At 42.1% G+C, this 21,186-nt stretch overlaps 1 protein-coding gene across 4 annotated transcripts in view; it reads left to right on the top strand.

The window, feature by feature from the left end:
* The first annotated feature begins 10,572 nt into the window (after positions 1-10,572).
* Positions 10,573-21,186, top strand: part of LOC110492064 (pleckstrin homology domain-containing family G member 5) — a 73,329-nt gene continuing 62,715 nt past the window's right edge. For 3 of the 4 annotated variants that reach the window (XM_036946959.1, XM_036946956.1, XM_036946954.1), the window contains exon 1: positions 10,574-11,420. Coding sequence is in view for 3 of the 4 variants with exons in the window: in XM_036946956.1 (XP_036802851.1) it covers positions 11,336-11,420 (85 nt within the window). In the remaining variant the exon portion in view is untranslated. Of the gene's footprint in view, positions 11,421-21,186 lie in introns of all 4 variants that reach the window. The other variant, XM_036946955.1, reaches the window with a different exon arrangement.

Genomic DNA, 21,186 nt, shown 5'->3' with positions numbered 1-21,186 from the left:
GCTAAAGCAGGGGCCTTCAAACGTTTTCTTGCCACGGACACCCTTTCAGGCAAACCGGCGACCCACATCATACACTAGCAAAATATTTGGTCTTGTCTTATCATCAGGTGATTGATAATGGCAAGAATAAGTAATCAGCATCTATAGATACGGTAAATATATTGTCATTAGTTTGACCTCCCCACGTTATAATTGGAAGAGGAAGTGTAAACTCTAACATAGTTTATTAGCTAAGAAAGAAATGAGATATTCTCATCTCTTTTATGGTAGGTAATAAATCAAAAGGATTTATTCTGTTGTTGCTAGCAATATTCAAAAAAATTTTTTGGGGAAAAGTGTTCCACTTTCCTCTTTTCACACACATATACAGTGGGTCAAAAAAGTATTTAGTCAGCCACCAATTGTGCAAGTTCTCCCACTTAAAAAGATGAGAGAGGCCTGTAATTTTCATCATAGGTACACTTCAACTATGACAGAAAAATCCCAGAAAATCACATTGTAGGATTTTTAATTCATTTATTTGCAAATTATGGTGGAAAATAAGTATTTGGTCAATAACAAAAGTTTATCTCAACAATGTGTTATATACCCTTTGTTGGCAATGACAGAGGTCAAACGTTTTCTGTAAGTCTTCACAAGCTTTTCACACACTGTTGCTGGTATTTTGGCCCATTCCTCCATGCAGATCTCCTCTAGAGCAGTGATGTTTTGGGGCTGTTGCTGGGCAACACAGACTTTCAACTCCCTCCAAAGATTTTCTATGGGGTTGAGATCTGGAGACTGGCTAGGCCACTCCAGGACCTTGAAATGCTTCTTACGAAGCCACTCCTTTGTTGCCCGGGCGGTGTGTTTGAGATCATTGTCATGCTGAAAGACCCAGCCACGTTTCATCTTCAATGCCCTTGCTGATGGAAGGAGGTTTTCACTCAAAATCTCACGATACATGGCCCCATTCATTCTTTCCTTTACACGGATCAGTCGTCCTGGTCCCTTTGTAGAAAAACAGCCCCAAAGCATGATGTTTCCACCCCCATGCTTCACAGTAGGCATGGTGTTGTTTGGATGCAACTCAGCATTCTTTGTCCTCCAAACACGACGAGTTGAGTTTTTACCAAAAAGTTATATTTTGGTTTCATCTGACCATATGACATTCTCCCAATCTTTTTCTGAATCATCCAAATGCTCTCTGGCAAACTTCAGACGGGCCTGAACATGTACTGGCTTAAGCAGGGGGACACGTCTGGCACTGCAGGATTTGAGTCCCTGGCGGCGTAGTGTGTTACTGATGGTAGGCTTTGTTACTTTGGTCCCAGCTCTCTGCAGGTCATTCACTAGGTCCCCCCGTGTGGTTCTGGGATTTTTGCTCACCGTTCTTGTGATCATTTTGACCCCACGGGGTGAGATCTTGCGTGGAGCCCCAGATCGAGGGAGATTATCAGTGGTCTTGTATGTCTTCCATTTCCTAATAATTGCTCCCACAGTTGATTTCTTCAAACCAAGCTGCTTACCTATTGCAGATTCAGTCTTCCCAGCCTGGTGCAGGTCTACAATTTTGTTTCTGGTGTCCTTTGACAGCTATTTGGTCTTGGCCATTTGGAGTGTGACTGTTTGAGGTTGTGGACAGGTGTCTTTTATACTGATAACAAGTTCAAACAGGTGCCATTAATACAGGAAACGAGTGGAGGAGTTACAGGTCTGTGAGAGCCAGAAATCTTGCTTGTTTGTTTGTAGGTGACCAAATACTTATTTTCCACCATAATTTGCTAATAAATTCATAAAAAATCCTACAATGTGATTTTCTGGATTTGTTTTCTCATTTTGTCTGTCATAGTTGAAGTGTACCTATGATGAAAATACAGGCCTCTCTCATCTTGTTAAGTGGGAGAACTTGCACAATTGGTGGCTGACTAAATACTTTTTTTGTCCCACTGTATATATATCTATATAAATAGTTTTAATAGTTTTTTTTTTCATGGACCTACACAGAACCTCAGTTAAATTCCCCTGAGCTATGGAATGTTTCCGAGACACCCCTCTACCGTCCAGAAGGCGCAGACAGTACAGGTGCATCAAAGCTAGGACCGAGAGACTGAAAAACAACTTATATCTCCAGGCCATCAGACTGTTACATAGTCACCACTAGCTGGCCTCCGCCCAGTCAGTACCTTGCCCTGAACTTAGTCACTGTTACTAGCCGGCTACCACCCTGTACTCTATCCCAGCATTTCCCAAACTCGGTCCTGCCCCCCCACACACCTAGCACTGCACAGCTAATTCAAATAACCAACTCATCATTAAGCTTTGACGATTTCAATCCGCTGTGTAATGCTAGGGCAAAAAACAAAATGTGCACCCAGGGTGGGGGGCCCAGGACCAAGTTTGGGAAACCCTGCTCTACCCTGAACCCTAGAGACTGCTGCCCTACGTACTGTACATAGTCATTCAACACTGGTCACTTTATTAATGTTCACATACAGTTTTACCCACTTCATATGTATATACTATATTCTAGTCAAGGCTCATCTTACATAACTACTGCTGTACACACCTTTCCTATTGATATAAATACTGTCTATACACACCATTAAATATATATATATATACACACATATGTATGTGTGTATATATATATTTGAACATTTAACCATGATATCATATATATTCACGTATATATATATATATATATATATATACACACACACATACAGTTGAAGTTGGAAGCTTACATACACCTTAGCCAAATACATTTAAACTCCATTCATTTAAACACAAATCCTGACATTTAATCCTAGTAAAAATTCTCTGTTTTAGGTCAATTAGGATCACCACTTTATTTTAAGGATGTGAAATGTCAGAATAATAGTAGAGAGAATGATTAATTTCAGCTTTTATTTCTTTCATCACATTCCCAGTGGGTCAGAAGTTTACATACACTCAATTAGTATTTGGTAGCACTGCCTTTAAACTGTTTAACTTTGGTCAAACGTTTCGGATAGCCTTCCACAAGCTTCCCACAATAAGTTTGGTGAATTTTGGCCCATTACTCCTGACAGAGCTGGTGTAACTGAGTCAGGTTTGTAGGCCTCCTTGCTTGCAATCGCTTTTTCAGTTCTGCCCACAAATTTTCTATAGGATTGAGGTCAGGGCTTTGTGATGGCCACTCCAATACCTTGACTTTGTTGTCCTTAAGCCATTTTGCCACAACTTTGGAAGTATGCTTGGGGTCATTGTCCATTTGGAAGACCCATTTGCGACCAAGCTTAACTTCCTGACTGATGTCTTGAGATTTTGCTTCAATATATCCACATAATTGTCCTCCCTCATGATGCCATCTATTTTGTGAAGTGCACCAGTCCCTCCTGCAACAAAGCAGCCCCACAACATGATGCTGCCACCCCCGTGCTTCACGGTTGGGATGGTATTCTTCGGCTTCCCCCTTTTCCTCCAAACGTAATGATGCTCATTATGGCCAAACAGTTCTATTTTTGTTTCATCAGAACAGAGGACATTTCTCCCAAAAGTACGATCTTTGTCCCCATATGCCGTTGGAAACCGTAGTCTGGCTTTTTTTATGGTGGTTTTGAAGCAGTGGCTTCTTCCTTGCTGAGCGGCCTTTCAGGCTATGTTAATATAGGGCTTGTGGATATTGATACTTTTGTACCCATTTCCTCCAGCATCTTCACAAGGTCCTTTGCTATTGGGATTGATTTCCACTTTTCGCACCAAAGTACATTCATCTCTAGGAGACAGAATACGTCTTCTTCCTGAGCGGTATGACGGCTGCGTGGTCCCATGGTGTTTATACTTGCATACTATTGCTTGTACAGATGAATGTGGTACCTCCAGGTGTTTGGAAATTGCTCCCAAGAATAAACCAGACTTGTGGAGGTCTACAATTTTTTGGTCTTGGCTGATTTCTTTTGATTTCCCCATGACGTCAAGCAAAGAGGCACTGAGTTTGAAGGAAGGCCTTGAAATACATCCACAGGTACACCTCCAATTGACTCAAATGATGTCAATTAGCCTATCAGATGCTTCTAAAGCCATTTTCTGGAATTTTCCAAGCTGTTTAAAGGCACAGTCAGCTTAGTGTATGTAAACTTCTGACCCACTGGAATTGTTATACAGTGAATTATAAGTGAAATAATCTGTCTGTAAACAATTGTTGGGAAAATTACTTGTGTCATGAACAAAGTAGATGTCCTAACCTACTTGCCAAAACTATAGTTTGTTAACAAGACATTTGTGGAGTGGTTGAAAAACGAGTTTTAATGACTCCAACCTAAGTGTATGTAAACTTCCAACTTCAACTATATATATATATATATATATTCCGAACTCTAACATTACTCATTCTGATATTTCTTAATTGTTTTTTTTTTGGGGGGGGGGGGGGGGGGGTGTGTATTGTTTTGTATAGTTAGGTATACTGCACTGTTGGAGCTAGAAACATAAGCATTTCACTGCACCTGCAAGAGCATCTTCAAAATATGTGTAGGCTGTGCTACCAATACAATTTCATTTATCGAAGTTTAAATGTAGAGTCACGAGGATCTTGTATGCTCCTCCCACTACGACTCCGGAAAGCATGCAGTTTATTATGCTACAGATGAATTAAGTTATGATGAAATTCCCAGGGTGGTGAAAGTGCACGGTGATGAGATTGATGTTTCTTTCCAATAAATATTGAGGGTCTTATTCTGATGACATGATAATCGATGCTTGGCTGCCGTTTGACAAATACAAATAATCTCACTCTTTTGTCCATAATAATCTCATAATGTCGACCAGGTTTTCCCAGACTTGGTCCTGGCCAGGGTTACAACTAAATTTGAAACGTCTAGGGGTCCCCAAGGAGAGGTTTGAGAACCATTGGGCTAGATTGCAGGTGCCAAGACCAGAGTGGCACATTCGCTATATAACGCAACATTTTTATTGACAAAACCATCAGTAGAGTTGAAAATGTATGGAATCTCATTCCCGCCACCAAAATACCATAACAATTTCAATACTATCTCAACATTTCTAGAAGTGTAATTCAAACTTTCAAGATACAGTACTGTCTACGATTTCAGGATATAATCTCAAAATGTTGAGATACTAAGTCAAAACGTTGCGATACTACATATAGGATAGGTTTCTTCATTTGTAGCATTATGTGGAATTTCCTTCTATGCACAATGCAGAGATCAGCACAGCAGCGCCGGCTGGCAAGCTGACATTTGCCCCAGCATTTTTTATTTGATTTAATAAAAGGTATTAACACAACAGTGTTGAAAAGAGAAACAAAGTACTGTTGTTTAGACTGATTTGCCTCATAATTTCTCAACTCGTGCACAATTAATCTGTGCTTGAGTCTGATAAACTGTAGTCTACTGATAGCTGCAGGTTGCCTAGAGATGCCTATGCACTCTGATCTCCTCTGGCCAAGGGAAAAGAAGCAGTAAGGTCATTTATTTATTGCCTAAGCTATGTATGTATAGCCTGAAATAAAAAAGCATACATGATGCAACCCAAAACAGGAAAACGCTCATCCAGAGGCGGCCAGGGACTTTAATGCAGGGAAACTTAAATCAGTTTGACCTAATTTCCTTCAGCATATTAAATGTGCAACCAGAGGGAAGAAAACTCTAGACCACCTTTACTCCATTTGGCGAATCTGACCATAATTCTATCCTCCTGATTCCTGCTTACAAGCTAAAATGAAAGCAGGAAGCACCAGTAGTCAGGTGAAGCAGATGCTAAGCAACAGGACTGTTTTGCTAGCACAGACTGGAATATGTTCTGGGATTCTTCCAATTGCATTAAGGAGGACATCACATCAGTCACTGGCTTCATCAATAAGTGCATCAATGATGTCGTCCCCACAGTGACTGTTCGTACATACCCCAACCAGAAGCCATGGATTACAGGCAACATTCGCACTGAGCTAAAGGGTATAGCTGCCGCTTTCAAGGAGAGGGACTCTAACTCGGAAGCAACAACATCTCCTCCCCGCTGATCCTCAACACTGGGGCCCCACAAGGGTGCGTTCTGAGCCCTCTCCTGTACTCCCTGTTCACCCACGACTGCGTGGCCACGCACGCCTCCAACTCAATCATCAAGTTTGCGGACGACACAACAGTGGTAGGCTTGATTACCAACAACGACGAGACGGCCTACAGGGAGGAGGTGAGGGCCCTCGGAGTGTGGTGTCAGGAAAATAACCTCACACTCAACGTCAACAAAACTAAGGAGATGATTGTGGACTTCAGGAAACAGCAGAGGGAACACCCCCCTATCCACATCGATGGAACAGTAGTGGAGAGGGTAGCAAGTTTTAAGTTCCTCGGCATACACATCACAGACAAACTGAATTGGTCCACTCACACAGACAGCATTGTGAAGAAGGCGCAGCAGCGCCTCTTCAACCTTAGGAGGCTGAAGAAATTTGGCTTGTCACCAAAAGCACTCACAAACTTCTACAGATGCACAATCGAGAGCATCCTGGCGGGCTGTATCACCGCCTGGTACGGCAACTGCTCCGCCCTCAACCGTAAGGCTCTCCAGAGGGTAGTGAGGTCTGCACAACGCATCACCGGGGGCAAACTACCTGCCCTCCAGGACACCTACACCACCCGATGTCACAGGAAGGCCATAAAGATCATCAAGGACATCAACCACCCGAGCCACTGCCTGTTCACCCCGCTATCATCCAGAAGGCGAGGTCAGTACAGGTGCATCAAAGCTGGGACCGAGAGACTGAAAAACAGCTTCTATCTCAAGGCCATCAGACTGTTAAACAGCCACCACTAACATTGAGTGGCTGTCGCCAACACACTGACACTGACCCAACTCCAGCCACTTTAATAATGGGAAATGATGTAAATATATCACTAGCCACTTTAAACAATGCTACCTTTATAATGTTACTTACCCTACATTATTCATCTCATATGCATACGTATATACTGTACTCTATATCATCGACTGTATCCTTATGTAATACATGTATCACTAGCCACTTTAACTATGCCACTTTGTTTACATACTCATCTCATATGTATATACTGTACTCGATACCATCTACTGTATCTTGCCTATGCTGCTCTGTACCATCACTCATTCATATATCCTTATGTACATATTCTTTATCCCCTCACACTGTGTACAAGACAGTAGTTTTGGAATTGTTAGTTAGATTACTTGTTGGTTATTACTGCATTGTCGGAACTAGAAGCACAAGCATTTCGCTACACTCGCATTAACATCTGCTAACCATGTGTATGTGACAAATAAAATTTGATTTGATTTGATTTGAAATCCCGCTATGCCCTCCGATGATCCATCAAACAGGCAAATCATCAATATAGGACTAAGATTGCATCGTACTACACCTGTTCCGAGGCATGACGGATGTGGCAGGGCTTGCAAACTATTACAGACTACAGAGGTAAGCACAGCCGAGAGCTGCCCAGTGACACGAGCCTAACAGACGAGCTAAATAACTTATATGCTCGCTTCGAGGCAAATAGCACTGAAACATGCATGAGAGCAGCAGCTGTTCCGGGCGACTGTGTGATCACGCTTTCCGCAGCTGATGTGAGTCAGACCTTTAAACCTTTAAAGGTCAACATTCACAAGGCCGCAGGGCCAGACGAATTACCATGACGCGTACTCCGAGCATGCGCTGACCAACTGGCAAGTGTCTTCACTGACATTTTCAACCTCTCCCTGTCTTAGTCAGTAATACCAACATGTTTCAAGCAGAACACCATAGTCTATGTGCCCAAGAACACTAAGGTAACCTGCCTAAATGACTACCGACCCGTAGCACTCACGTCTGTAGCCATGAAATGCTTTCAAAGGCTGGTTATGGCTCACATCAACACCATTATGGTTAGATTGTAAACTCTCCTTCCAGACCCATATCAAACATCTCCAATCCAAAGTTAAATCTAGAATTGGCTTCCTATTTCGCAACAAAGCATCCTTCACTCATGCTGCCAAACATACCCTTGTAAAACTGACCATCCTACCAATCCTCGACTTTGGCGATGTCATTTACAAAATAGCCTCCAATACCCTACTCAACAAATTGGATGCAGTCTATCACAGTGCAATCCGTTTTGTCACCAAAGCCCCATATACTACCCACCATTGCAACCTGTACGCTCTCGTTGGCTGGCCCTCGCTTCATACTCGTCGCCAAACCCACTGGCTCCATGTCATCTACAAGACCCTGCTAGGTAAAGTCCCCCCTTATCTCAGCTCGCTGGTCACCATTGCATCTCCCACCTGTAGCACACGCTCCAGCAGGTATATCTCTCTAGTCACCCCCAAAACCAATTCTTTCTTTGGCCGCCTCTCCTTCCAGTTCTCTGCTGCCAATGACTGGAACGAACTACAAAAATCTCTGAAACTGGAAACACTTATCTCCCTCACTAGCTTTAAGCACCAACTGTCAGAGCAGCTCACAGATTACTGCACCTGTACATAGCCCACCTATAATTTAGCCCAAACAACTACCTCTTTCCCTACTGTATTTAATTTATTTATTTATTTTGCTCCTTTGCACCCCATTATTTGTATTTCTACTTTGCACCTTCTCCCATTGCAAATCTACCATTCCAGTGTTTTACTTGCTATATTGTATTTACTTTGCCACCATGGCCTTTTTTGCCTTTACCTCCCTTATCTCACCTAATTTGCTCACATCGTATATAGACTTGTTTATACTGTATTATTGACTGTATGTTTGTTTTACTCCATGTGTAACTCTGTGTCGTTGTATGTGTCGAACTGCTTTGCTTTATCTTGGCCAGGTCGCAACTGTAAATGAGAACTTGTTCTCAACTTGCCTACCTGGTTAAATAAAGGTGAAATAAAATAAAATAAATAAAATTATCCCAGAAACTCTAGACCGCCCTAACAGATCCACAGATGATGAAATATCTATTGCACTCCACACTGCCCTTTCCCACCTGGACAAAAGGAACACCTATGTGAGAATGCTATTCATTGACTACAGCTCAGTGTTCAACACCATAGTGTCCCCAAAGCTCATCACTAAGCTAAGGACCCTGAGACTAAACACCTCCCTCTGCAACTGGATCCTGGTCTTCTTGACGGGCTTCCCCCAGGTGGTAAGGGTAGGTAACAACACATCCGCCATGCTGATCCTCAACACGGGGGCCACACAGGGGTGTGTGCTCAGTCCCCTCTTCTGCTCCCTGCTCACTGATGACTGCACGGCCAGGCACGACTCCAACACCATCATTAAGTTTCCCGATGCAAGGACAACAACCTCTCTCTTAATGTTATGAAGACAAAAATAGATAATTGTGGACTACAGGAAAAGGAGGACCGAACACGCCCCATTCTCCTCGACAGTGGAGCAGATTGAGAAGTTCAAGTTTCTTGGCATCCACATCACCAACAAACTAACATGGTCCAAGCACACCAAGACATTCGTGAAGAGGGCACAACAAAACCTATTCCGCCTCAGGAGACTGAAAAGATTTAGCATGGGTCCTCAGATCCTCAAAAGGTTTTACAGCTGCACCATCGAGAGCATTCTGACAGGTTGCATCATTACCTGGTATGGCAACTGCTCAGCCTCCGACAGCAAGCCATTACAGAGGGTAGTGCATACAGCCCAGTACATCACCGGGGCCAAGCTTCCTACCATCCAGGACCTCTATACCAGGCGGTGTCAGAGGAAGGCCCTCCACGCTGCTGCTACTCTCTGTTATTATCTGTGCATTGTCACTTTAATAACTCTACCTACATGTACATATTACCCAAATTACCTCGACACTGGTGTCCCCGCACATTGACTCCGGAACCCCCTGTATATAGCCCCGCCATTGTTATTTACTGCTGCTCTTTAATTCATTATTTGCTATTCTTATTTCTGACTTTTTTGGTATTTTCATAAAACTGCATTGTTGGTTGAGGGCTTGTAAGTAAGCATTTCACTGTAATACACTGTTGTATTCGGGGCACGTGACAAATACAATTTAGTCACCGCATTTGAAGGTGTCATAAGTATTTGGACAAATTCACTTATAGTGTATTACATTTTGTCAAAAGTTTAGTATTTGATCCCGTATTCCAATCTCACAATGACTACATCAAGCTTGTGACTCTACAAACTTTGATTTGATTCATTTTTTAAATACATATGACCTGATTAGAACAAATCTGTTCCCATCATAGCCCATATACAACTGTTTTACAGCTGATTTATTTTATGTCATAGGTTGGTTATTCAATGTCACCCGATCATGAGAAACTCTGGGCACCAGGAAAACAACTCTCTTCCCAACTCTGGGACTTGTGGTGCCACCTCTGAAATCACGGCACAAAGTTACAAATGAAGAAACATTTCCTATAATTACGGCATACTATAAAAAAATATATGTTTTGTTCGTTTCTGCTAATTTTGACTTAACCGTATCTAAAACATGTCGACTTAGTATCTCGACATTTTCACCTATGTATCTAAAAATCTCGATCTAGTACCTTTACATTTTGAGATGGTATTATGGGCTTCCATACTATGGCGCCCCTAGCTGCAACATAATGCCAACTTGTAACTGGAAAGAAAAGAAGGTAGACTGAATGAATGGAAAAGGCTTTTAATGGTTGAAAAGTGGAGGGACAGACGACGATACTTGGCGAGGAATTATGTTTCCGACTTTAATGTGCTTTGCCGAAAACAACGAAGAAGTCAGTGGCCAAAATTGCAACAGAGTAGCCCGCGTGCTTCACCCGTGCAATAACCGGCGATTAAAACAAAGTGTATCGTGAGGGAGGGACTAACGCTACAGTGGTGATTGGGCAAATAGGATATTTCGGACCTGGACGACGAAGATAATGCTTTTTGTGAAGCAACAGGTTACTGCTGCATAGCGGAGTAAACAAAAACAGAGGCGTCCTATTTGCCATATTGGAGAATTGACCTTTTATTATGCGGTGTTTATTACCTTGAATGAGACATATTCTGCACCAGTCAGCCAATCGTGTGACAGGTTAGTTAGTCACGAAAGGTTGGATTATTATTTCAATGGATTGTTTTTTAACAGGTTGTTTGCTCTCAAACTGATCTACAAATAACGTCGAGCACGGGGAGCGCTCCAATATAGAACAATATTATGCGGTTTACGGGAGCGATCATAAATATGACGCCACCTAGGCGAAACGGAGAGTGATAAAATGGCACATTCAAGTTAGATTCAAACTTCAAGACAGGACCATCGGAATCTACCACCATTCGTTGAGAATAGACATGAAGATGACCAACCATTGATATTGGGGGATTTTCAGCAGAAGAACCAAGAATAGGACCTAAATGGTTCCAAGCAAGTGGACCATGAATTCAGTTCTACAGCACAAGTCACCTCAAAGGAGTTGGCTTGGTCTCCGACTACGACTCAGTAAGTAGATCCTATATTCAGTCACGTTTCTCTTCGCTCTGAAAAAAGTCATTCATAATCACATGTATTATCCTTCGACGTTTCATGCATGTACTCGTATGATTTGATGTTAAAGGATGGCCTTGCCTGCTATGCCCATTTGAGATGCACTTGGATATTTTTCACAGTCGTCTAGGCTATTCCCTTGTGTAATTCCTTCCGTGCACTGGTCAGGAGTCCTCCTTTATGTTAATTATAATTGATGTAAGATATGTGCATTACAGATTATATCCCTAGTAAGTATGACTAGTGCTTACAGAGGATGGATGTTGTTTAGTTGGTCTGAAAATACATTAATTTGACCAGACTCTGGTAGAGCTTTGGCCAAGAAAGTCGAAAGTAGGTTTAGCCTACGTGAACAAGAACACCTTGTGACTTTGAACCCAGGGCACCAAGTTGACACAGTTTAGTTTTGAGTTGACCAGCACCAGTTTACTGAGGCAGGAAGCCAACACCTCCCAAAGTTGATGCCTTTCCTTGGCAAATGACCAGAGGGGGGAATCATCACAGTTGGTGGCTGATGGCTGAAGTATTTTGGTCTCAGATTTGAGCTAAAGATGACTTGACATCAACCACGATTATAGTCTACTGGGAAATAATGCTGTTGAAAGAAGAGGAATTAGATTCACCTGTTTGTAGATATCCCTCTAATATTATTGATTGCATTTTCCCAAAATGTTTGTTTTGGCCTGCCAGCACACAATCTCCCAAGCACATGTCAGAGCGAGCAGGTTACGTTTGCATTTGAAAACATTCATGACTTCAAAGTCTACTAGATATTCTTTCATTTATACAATTCTGCAAAAAGCTGATTCTTACAATACTGCAATGCAATTATTCTGCTTTTTCCTAATGCCCTCTTGTACACCTTTCGTCCTATATGATGGACAGTCAGTATATGATGGTGACTGTGGGTTTGAAGTTGAGTAGCCTAATCGGTTGCCTCAACCATCCGTGTTCCAGGCTCTTAAGCCTCTGCATTTAAACACACTGGTCTAATCTGGTACCAGATGTCTTGTCTGGTCGCTCTGTGGACAAGTGCAACAATAAATATAGATGGCTAAATATGGATAGAATTATGAATGTACACAGGCTAAACAATATTCTGGACAAAGGGACATAATTATGATACCTGTGTGTGCGATTGAATGTAGTTTGCTTGACAAGTGAAGTCACCAACAGTGTGTGGTGTTAGTGGATGATATAGAGCCTAGATGGGACATTGGGATGTTCTGTCAGTGTTACATGCACAGGAGGTTGGTGGCACCTTAATTGTGGAGGATGGGCTCGGGGGTAATGGCTGGAGTGAAATTGTTGGAATGGTATCAAATACATTGTTTCCTTGTGTTTGATGCCATTCCATTGGCTCGGTTCTGGCCATTATTATGAGCCGTCCTCCCCTCAGCAGCCTCCACTGGTTCCACGCCATGGGACTTAAAGTGATACATAGGGATTTTGGCATTGAATCCATTTATCTACTTCCCCAGAGTCCGATGAATTCATGGATACATTTAGTATGTCTCTGCATTAAGTATGAAGGGAGTTAGAGATAGTTTTGCGAGCCAATGCTAACTAGCGTTATCTACTATTATGCTAGCAGCAATGCAAATGTTTTATCTCAATTTCAAATCATTTTTGGGTGTCAATTAAGTACCAAACCAAATAGAGCAAGTTTGGGATGAGATGGAATGGGCTGTTCGCGGCATGAATGTACCATCTGCAGCAACTGTGTGATGCCATCGCGTCAGCATGGACTAACATCCCTGTGGAATGTTTCAGACACCTTGTAGAATCCATGCCTCAACGATTCAGACTGTTCTGGAGGCAAAGGGCGGTCCTACCCGATCCTAGATGGGTGTACCTAATAAACTGTCCAGTGAGTGTAAATCGAACACAGGAAAATTATGTTTTGACTGCACTGGGCCTTTAAGCTTGTTTTTAACACACTGTCTGGTGTAATCTGGGAGCAGATGTCTGGTCTCCTTTGTCTGGTGTGTTTAGGGGTCACTGGCTCTTGGCTCGTTCTGGTTTCAACATCCTTCTTTGGATGCGTGTATGTCTATATTGTTCCACTTTTTCTCCAGTGATTTCCTTTTTATTCTCCTCCTTTTATATTCCTGACATTTCCTGCTGCTCGCTCTGGTCTTCAAATCCAATTTTATTTGTCCCATGCGCCGAATACAACAGGTGACCTTATAGTGAAATGCTTACTTACAAGCCTTCAACCAACAATGCAGTTAAAAGAAATGGCAACAAAAATATATAAGAATAAGAAATAAAAGTAACAAATAATTTAAAGAGCAGCAGTAAAATAAAAATAGCGAGGCTACATACAAGGTGTACCTGTGCAGAGTCAATGTGCGGGGGCACCAGTTAGTCGAGGTAATATGTACATGTAGGTAGAGTTATTAAATTGACGATGCGTAGATAATAACAAGGAGTAGCAGCAGCGTAAAGGGGGGAGGGTCAATGCAAATAGTCTGGGAAGCCATTTGGTTAGATGTTCAGGAGTCTTATGGCTTGGTGGTAGAAGCTGTTTAGAAGCCTCTTGGAACTAGACTTGCTTTCCGGTACCGCTTGCCATGTGGTAGCAAAGAGAACAGTCTATGGCGGGTGGCTGGAGTCTTTGACAATTTTTAGGGCCTGCCTCTGACACCGCCTGGTATAGAGGTCCTGGATGGCAGGAAGCTTGGCCCCGGTGATGTACTGGGCCGCAAGGCACTACCCTCTGTTGGGGCGGTATGTAAATTGGAGTGGGTCTAGGGTTTCTGGGATAATGGTGTTGATGTGAGCCATGACCAGCCTTTCAAAGGTCCTCATGGCTACAGATGTGAGTGCTCGGGTTGGGGTTGGTACTCATTTAGGCAGGTTACTTTAGTGTTCATGGGCACAGGGACTATGGTGGTCTGCTTGAAACATGTTGGTATTCCAGACTCCGACAGGGAGAGGTTGAAAATGTCACTGAAGACACTTGCCAGTTGGTCAGTGCATGCTTGGAGTACACATCATGGTAATCCGTCTGTTCCTGCGGCCTTGTGAATATTAACCTGTTTAAAGGTCTTACTCACGTCGGCTGCGGAGAGCGTGATCACACAGTCATCCAGAACAGTTGATGCTCTCATGCATGTTTCAGTGCTACTTGCCTGGGGAATTTTGCTTAAATTCATCAAAAAAGGTAGCTTATAACAGTGAACCTTTTTTTTTGTGGGATACATGACAAATCTTGGTCTTGCGGCATATTCTGGTTAAACTATCCCCAATTGAATGAATTTGTAACCCTCTGCATGTACAGTGTATTCTTCCATCACATGTACAGGTGATTCTCAATATCTTGCACACTAATGAGATGCTATTGAGCCCACACTACTATACTGTCCGAGCCAAGGACTACATGCTTTCTGGTAAGTTCTGATTACAGTAGTGGGATGAATATCTTTGATATGACCTGATTTTTTTGTTAACTAGTAAATAGTAGCCTACAGCAAAGTGTGTTTAAATAATTTCTAACTTGTTAACAATTTCTGCTAGTTAGTCTTTGCTACCATGTGGGTTTTTAGCTTGTTTGAGCCTGCTAACTGAGGAGTGTTAATTCACCTGTTTCCATACATGTTTCGTTTTAAATCATTTAGATTAAACAACTCCTTTGTAAGATAACTGCTTAATTATTTATCTGTACATGGAATTGTATATATTTTTTTTACCATTTGTTTTCTGATCTTTACAGGAATATTCCATGGGCACTATCTGATGTGGGGAGACATTTCACTGCAGCTAATGTAGAAGGAAAAGCTGTGTACATTTGCAAATACTGTGCCAAATCATATGTGAAGAATGCAACAAAGATGCAGAATCATCTGGCCAAGTGCATAAAGTCCCCTCAGCGCTCACAACAAGCAACCTCTGACAAAATCCCTCTACTTCTATTCGAGGTGAAAATTATGAATCAGACACCTTATCAATAGCAACAGCTCATGGTCCTCCTGGAATCAGAAGTTGTTGTTTTTTACTCAATGAAGGAACGGAGTCAGAGAGATGCTGATGAATGTCTTGCTCGAGCTGTGTATGCAACTGGTTCACCTCTGATGCTCACTGGCAATGTGTATTGGAAGTGATTTCTGAATGTTCTTCACCTAGCGTACACCCCAACAACCAGACATGCTTTATCTACTCATTTGTTGGATGCAGAGTTCAACAGAGTTCAAGTGAAGATCAAGCAAATCATAGAGAAAGCAGACTGTATTGCAAAAATCTCTGATGGGTGGTTGAATGTTCGTGGGCAAGGAATAATTAACAACATCTCCACCCCTCAACCAGTATTCTACAAGCGCACAGACACAAGGGAGAACAGACACACAGGTCTCTACATTGCAGATGAGCTGAAGGCAGTCATCAATGACCTTGGACTACAGAAGGTATTTGCACTGGTGACAGACAATACTGCGAACATGAAGGTTGCTTGGTCTAAAGTAGAGTTCTACCCTCACATCGCACCCATTGGCTGTGCTGCTCATGCATTAAATCTGTTCCTCAAGGACATCATGGCACTGAAAATAATGGATACACTCTACAAGAGAGTGAAGGAAATGGTTAGGTATGTGAAGAGTCATCAAGTTATAGCAGCAATCTACGTCACCAAGCAAAGTGAGAAGAATAAGAGCATCACATTGAAGCTGCCCAGCAACACCCGTGGGGGGTGGTGTTGTCATCATGGTTGACTGTCTTCTGGAGGAGAAGGAGTCTCTCCAAGAAATGTCCTTATCACAGTCTGCTGATATGATATTTTGGGAGAGACTGGTAAGCAGCCTGAAACTCCTGAAACCTATAACAGTAGCCATTGCACGGATTGAGAGAGACAATGCCATCCTGTCTGATGTTCAGACTGCTTGCAATGTAAGAGAAGAAATCCATACTGCCCTGCCCACTTCACTGTTTCTCCAAGCAGAGGAAACTGCAGTTCTGAAATACATCAAAAAGTGTGAAGACTTCTGTCTGAAGCCCATACACACCGCAACGTACATGTTGGACCCCAGGTATGGCAGGAGCATCCTGTCTGGTGCAGAGATCAACAAGGCCTATGGTGTCATCATTACCATGTCTCGGCACCTTGGCCTGGATGAGGGCAAGGTTCTTGGTAGTCTGGCGAAGTACACTTCCAATCAAGGGCTTTGGGATGGAGATGCAATAAGGCAGTCGTGCCAACCTATCTCATCAACCACCTGGAGTAAGGTACTTTATGGATCTGAGGCTCTTTCCCCTGTTGGCTCATCATCCTCCAAATCCCACCAACATCAGCCGCCTCAGAGCCAGAACTGGTCCTTGTTTGGGAACACACACACAAAAGCATGCAACAGGCTGACCAATACATGGGTTGAAAAATTGGTGGCTATCCGAGCAAATTTGAGGCTTTTGAGCCTGACAACGAGCTATCCTCAACAAGGTTGGAAAGTGACAGTGAAGATGAGTCCTCAGAGTCTGATGTTCAAGAGGTGGACATTGAGGAGTTCCAGGGAGAAGACATGGAAGGTTGAGAGGAAGACAACCAAAGTTTCTAGACTATCATTTTACAGAAAATGTTTTTGGAAGATACGATGGATCATTGGGGATCATTCAATATTCCCTTTTGTTGTTCAGTAAAATCATCCCATGTGAAGAGTCAACTCATTTAAATAAAGTTCAATTCGTAACTACATTTGTTTTTATTTATTTATATTGGAAGGATTTAATAATTTGTAATTATGTCTACTTATGATAAGGTAAAAGGTTTATGTTTCTGTCTCCATATGACATGCTAAATATATCCAATGCAAAAAAACATCTACATTTTAAATGGTATTAATTAGCATACATTTCCATTAATTCCCATATATTCCCACAGAAAGTTTCCACCTCTGAATATTCCCCAAAATGTGCAACCCTAGTGGTGAGTAATCGCTGTTCTGATGTCCAGAAGTTATTTTTGGTCATAAGAGACAGTTGCAGCAACATTATGTACAAAAATAAGTGAAAAGATAAGATAGAAACAACATCAGCCATCCTCTCCGGCGCCATCTTTTTTTTCTTGTGGTGCTTTGTTCTGTTATTTATTTTATTTTTGATCTCTTTTCTTCCACTGCAGAAAAGGATTGACCATGGGTATGGGTATGTGACTGTGACTGTTTAAACCCATTGCTTTCTCTTTGCATGATACCCATCTGTTCCAGAGCCTCCAAAGTATGTGACTACCAGTGTGTCCATTTCCTACTCAACAGGTCTGTGTAGAGGAACCCTAGAGAATGTTTTGACAGTTGAAATTGATGCGTTCAGTTTAGATTGTCAATGCACCTAGATGGCAGTCACCCACTAATGTGATGAAAAACAACATATGAAACAATTTATTAACAATTCAATGTTGATGAAATGACTGATGTAGCCTGCCTACCAAGTATTGTGGCAAAGGTGGTATGGTTTTACACTGCAAACCAGCCCTTTACCTCGCTTCATCTGAACGTGTTATCATTCCCAGATGTGTCATGTCCACCAATGAAGTCATAGACATAAACCTGCTCTCACAGCTGGAGGTCATTCCCCCCTCCTCCTCCCTCAGCCCTCGCACATATTTTTTTCCCATCATCCCACTCTCTTTTACAAAGGGCTCTTTAAAACACATGGGAGGCCAGGGCAACCAAAAATGATTACATTGTTCTGTCGTTGTTCTGTTGTCAGGTCTCACCCAGATTGTGGGGCTATTTAGTCGTTACGTTTTGATTTCAATCACTTTTTAACCGGACCCCTTTTAATTGAACAAAACTTGCCATACATATTTGCCTGTGGTAGAAGTTGTCAGAAAGTTACTTTTTGGAACTGAATGCCAAACGTTTAGGAGATGGAGGTACTCAAAGTTGCCCCATTTTGCATACTACACTCTACCATGAGACATCCATGTAGAGGTCTTCACGGATCCACTGGTACCGGAACACCCGAGACTCGATCTGGTACCTGAGCGGATCCAGAATTCAAAAGGATGTCACAGGTCTGGGTCAGATCTGATATGATTGTCTCGGGTATGTGTCATTTTAACTGACTTGTCCGGATGGGCCCGTACAGAGCCAAACGCGACAGCTGCAGTTGAGAGAGAAATTTTTATCAATTATGGTGCTGCTCTTGCTTTTCACGAGAGTGGAGCGTGGCGCATGTGGCTTGTTGTTGGCCGTCAAAGTGGCAATAGGCTACAGTCAGAGAGCGTCTGTGTGTGTCAAAGTGTAAGCAACTATCTAATCGATGGCAGATGGAATTAAAATGACTGAATGAAAAGTTAATTCAAATGAGAAGGAGAGACGACAACAATAGGCTGCTACTTAATATTCTGAATGGAGTTATTTGTAACTGTAGGATGAGAGCGCATGCACTGCAGCCTCAATTAGCCTAGCTAGCTAACATTAGCTAGTTTAACTAGCTTTTCCCAGGTTGATTCAGTCAAGACTGAGATCAATATCATGCTAAATGTGTTCACACATGTAAATCACCGATCCACAACTGTAAATCACTTTCCCAAAAATTGAACTCAACAATCCACAAATGTAAATGACCAATCCACAAATGTAAATGACCAATCCACAAATGTAAATGACCAATCCACAAATGTAAATCACTATCCACAAACAGCTTTTTGATTTGTATTTGTAAATCGAGGGCCTTAAGTAAACTTACTGCCATAAAGATTTGCACATAGGAGAGATGCGCATGACAGATATGGCAAGCCTGCAACTTCATATTTGGAAGTGCATAGGTCACCTGACTTTTTGGCAGTAATTTGATGACAACAAAAAGTTCTCACACAGAAAAGAAGTTATCACGGTGGAAAGCGGTTTGTAGTCGTATAAAGAAAAAAGTTCTCACGCATAGAAAGCGATTTTTGTATTCATAGAAAAAAGGTTCGGGCCCATAGAAAGCGATTTTTGTATTCATAGAAAAAAGGTTCGGGCCCATAGAAAGCGATTTCTATAAATTGCTGGCAGCCTCTCGTTCGGCCATGTTGATGCCTGCCTTTCAAGGCTGCAGAAATCATAGTATGGTAAAGATATGTTAACCATATGTGTAACCATAGTATGTCCAGGTAAAGGGGAGGTGTAGGATATGGGATCAGACTTTGTAACAGTATTGCTTCCGTCCCTCTCCTCGCTCCAACCTGGGCTTGAACGGGTTGGGGTTGGATGCGCGCTGTGTTAAGAAGCAGTGCGGCTTGGTTGGGTTGTGTATCGGAGCCCGTACGGGAGTTGTAGCGATGAGACAAGATAGTAGCCACTAAAAACAATTGGATACCACGAAATGGGGGGGGGGGGGGGGGATTATAATAAGGATGTGTGTCATTCTGTTACCATTTGAATTGTCCATTCCCATTTTAGTACAGGACAGCTAGTCTGTATTCAAGAGCATCTGATAGTGGGCACGACACAAACACCTCAGATGATGTAAAATAGGGTCTAAACTACAATGTACGCAAAAATAAATAAATAAAGAATTTTACGTGCTTTTAGATAATTTATGTTAAAGTAAAAAAAATCTAAAATGGATTAAACTTTTTTCAAGAAATTAATAATATACTTTGTCAACCCTGTTTTTAAGATTTTAAATGATATCAATGATCATGATGGGGTATGCAAAACTTTGAGCACCTCCTATCTCCTAAAATGTTTTTGCATTCAGGTCCAAAAAGTTACTTTCTGACCCCTTCGACCTTTTGCAAATATGTATAGAAAGATGAATTCAAATCAAAAGGGGTGCGATCAAAAAGTAATTGAAATCAAATGGAATGACCCTATTAGCCTCGTTTTAGCTGGGATGTTCTTCAGAGACCCAGACCTGTGACTGGGGGATCTCGGGTTGGAGTTACAGGTGACACAGTGACACAGCCTTTTACCCTCAGGGAGGTAGAGGAGACACTCAACCTCTTTCAGTCAGATGGGACATGCGTTATTTGATAGCAGAGGCTATTGTGTGTTAGGATGCAGTTTGTTATCAGATTCTCTCGTCGGAGTTGTAGTTTTGTGCCAGATCATCCTGATTTTTAAATCTATTAATTCAGTAATGGAGCAATCTACATTTAATATGTGGATTTGAGTCCTATAGGTCCTGTTCTGTGCTCAATCTGTCCAGCTGAGCATTTCGTATTGTTTTGGTTCAGGCTCATTATGGACGCACATAAAACGTTGTTTAATTACCACACTTTGGGTAATGCATTTCAAATGAGTCGATGGTCACTATTAATTCTAAACCGTCATTCTCTATGGCTCTTGGAGAGAACCACACCCTGTTAAATTGGACCAGTGGCTTCCCTGCTCTTCAGAAACGAGTGGATAATTACAAGGGGCTAGCCTAAGGCCATACACATGGTGCTTCATTAAGTTAGTAGATATTGGAGGTAATGTTTACCTCTGAGAGTGTCCCTCTATAAACAAACACACACACACACACGCCCAAATGACTGTTTATAAACATTAGAGCCCCCCTGACAATAACCGTATTTTCACTCTGAGAATGAGTGTTTTGATTTCTGCGAGGATTTCAGAGGGTAGACCCACTGCAATTTCAGCCATGCCGTTTCAATTAAAGGATTCTTCATATCAACAAGCTGAAGGAAGCAATACCAGTTGTTTCTCCCTCTTAACTGGTGGTTTCAAGATGGACTTTTTAAATTGCATGTCTGATAGCAATTTTCTCTGCGGGAATGAACACACAATCACACCCTTTT

Source organism: Oncorhynchus mykiss, chromosome 16 (genome assembly GCF_013265735.2).
Source record: "Oncorhynchus mykiss isolate Arlee chromosome 16, USDA_OmykA_1.1, whole genome shotgun sequence".
Taxonomy (NCBI): domain Eukaryota; kingdom Metazoa; phylum Chordata; class Actinopteri; order Salmoniformes; family Salmonidae; genus Oncorhynchus; species Oncorhynchus mykiss.
The sequence above is the reverse complement of the archived record's forward strand: the minus strand, read 5'-3'. Positions and strand labels throughout refer to the sequence as shown.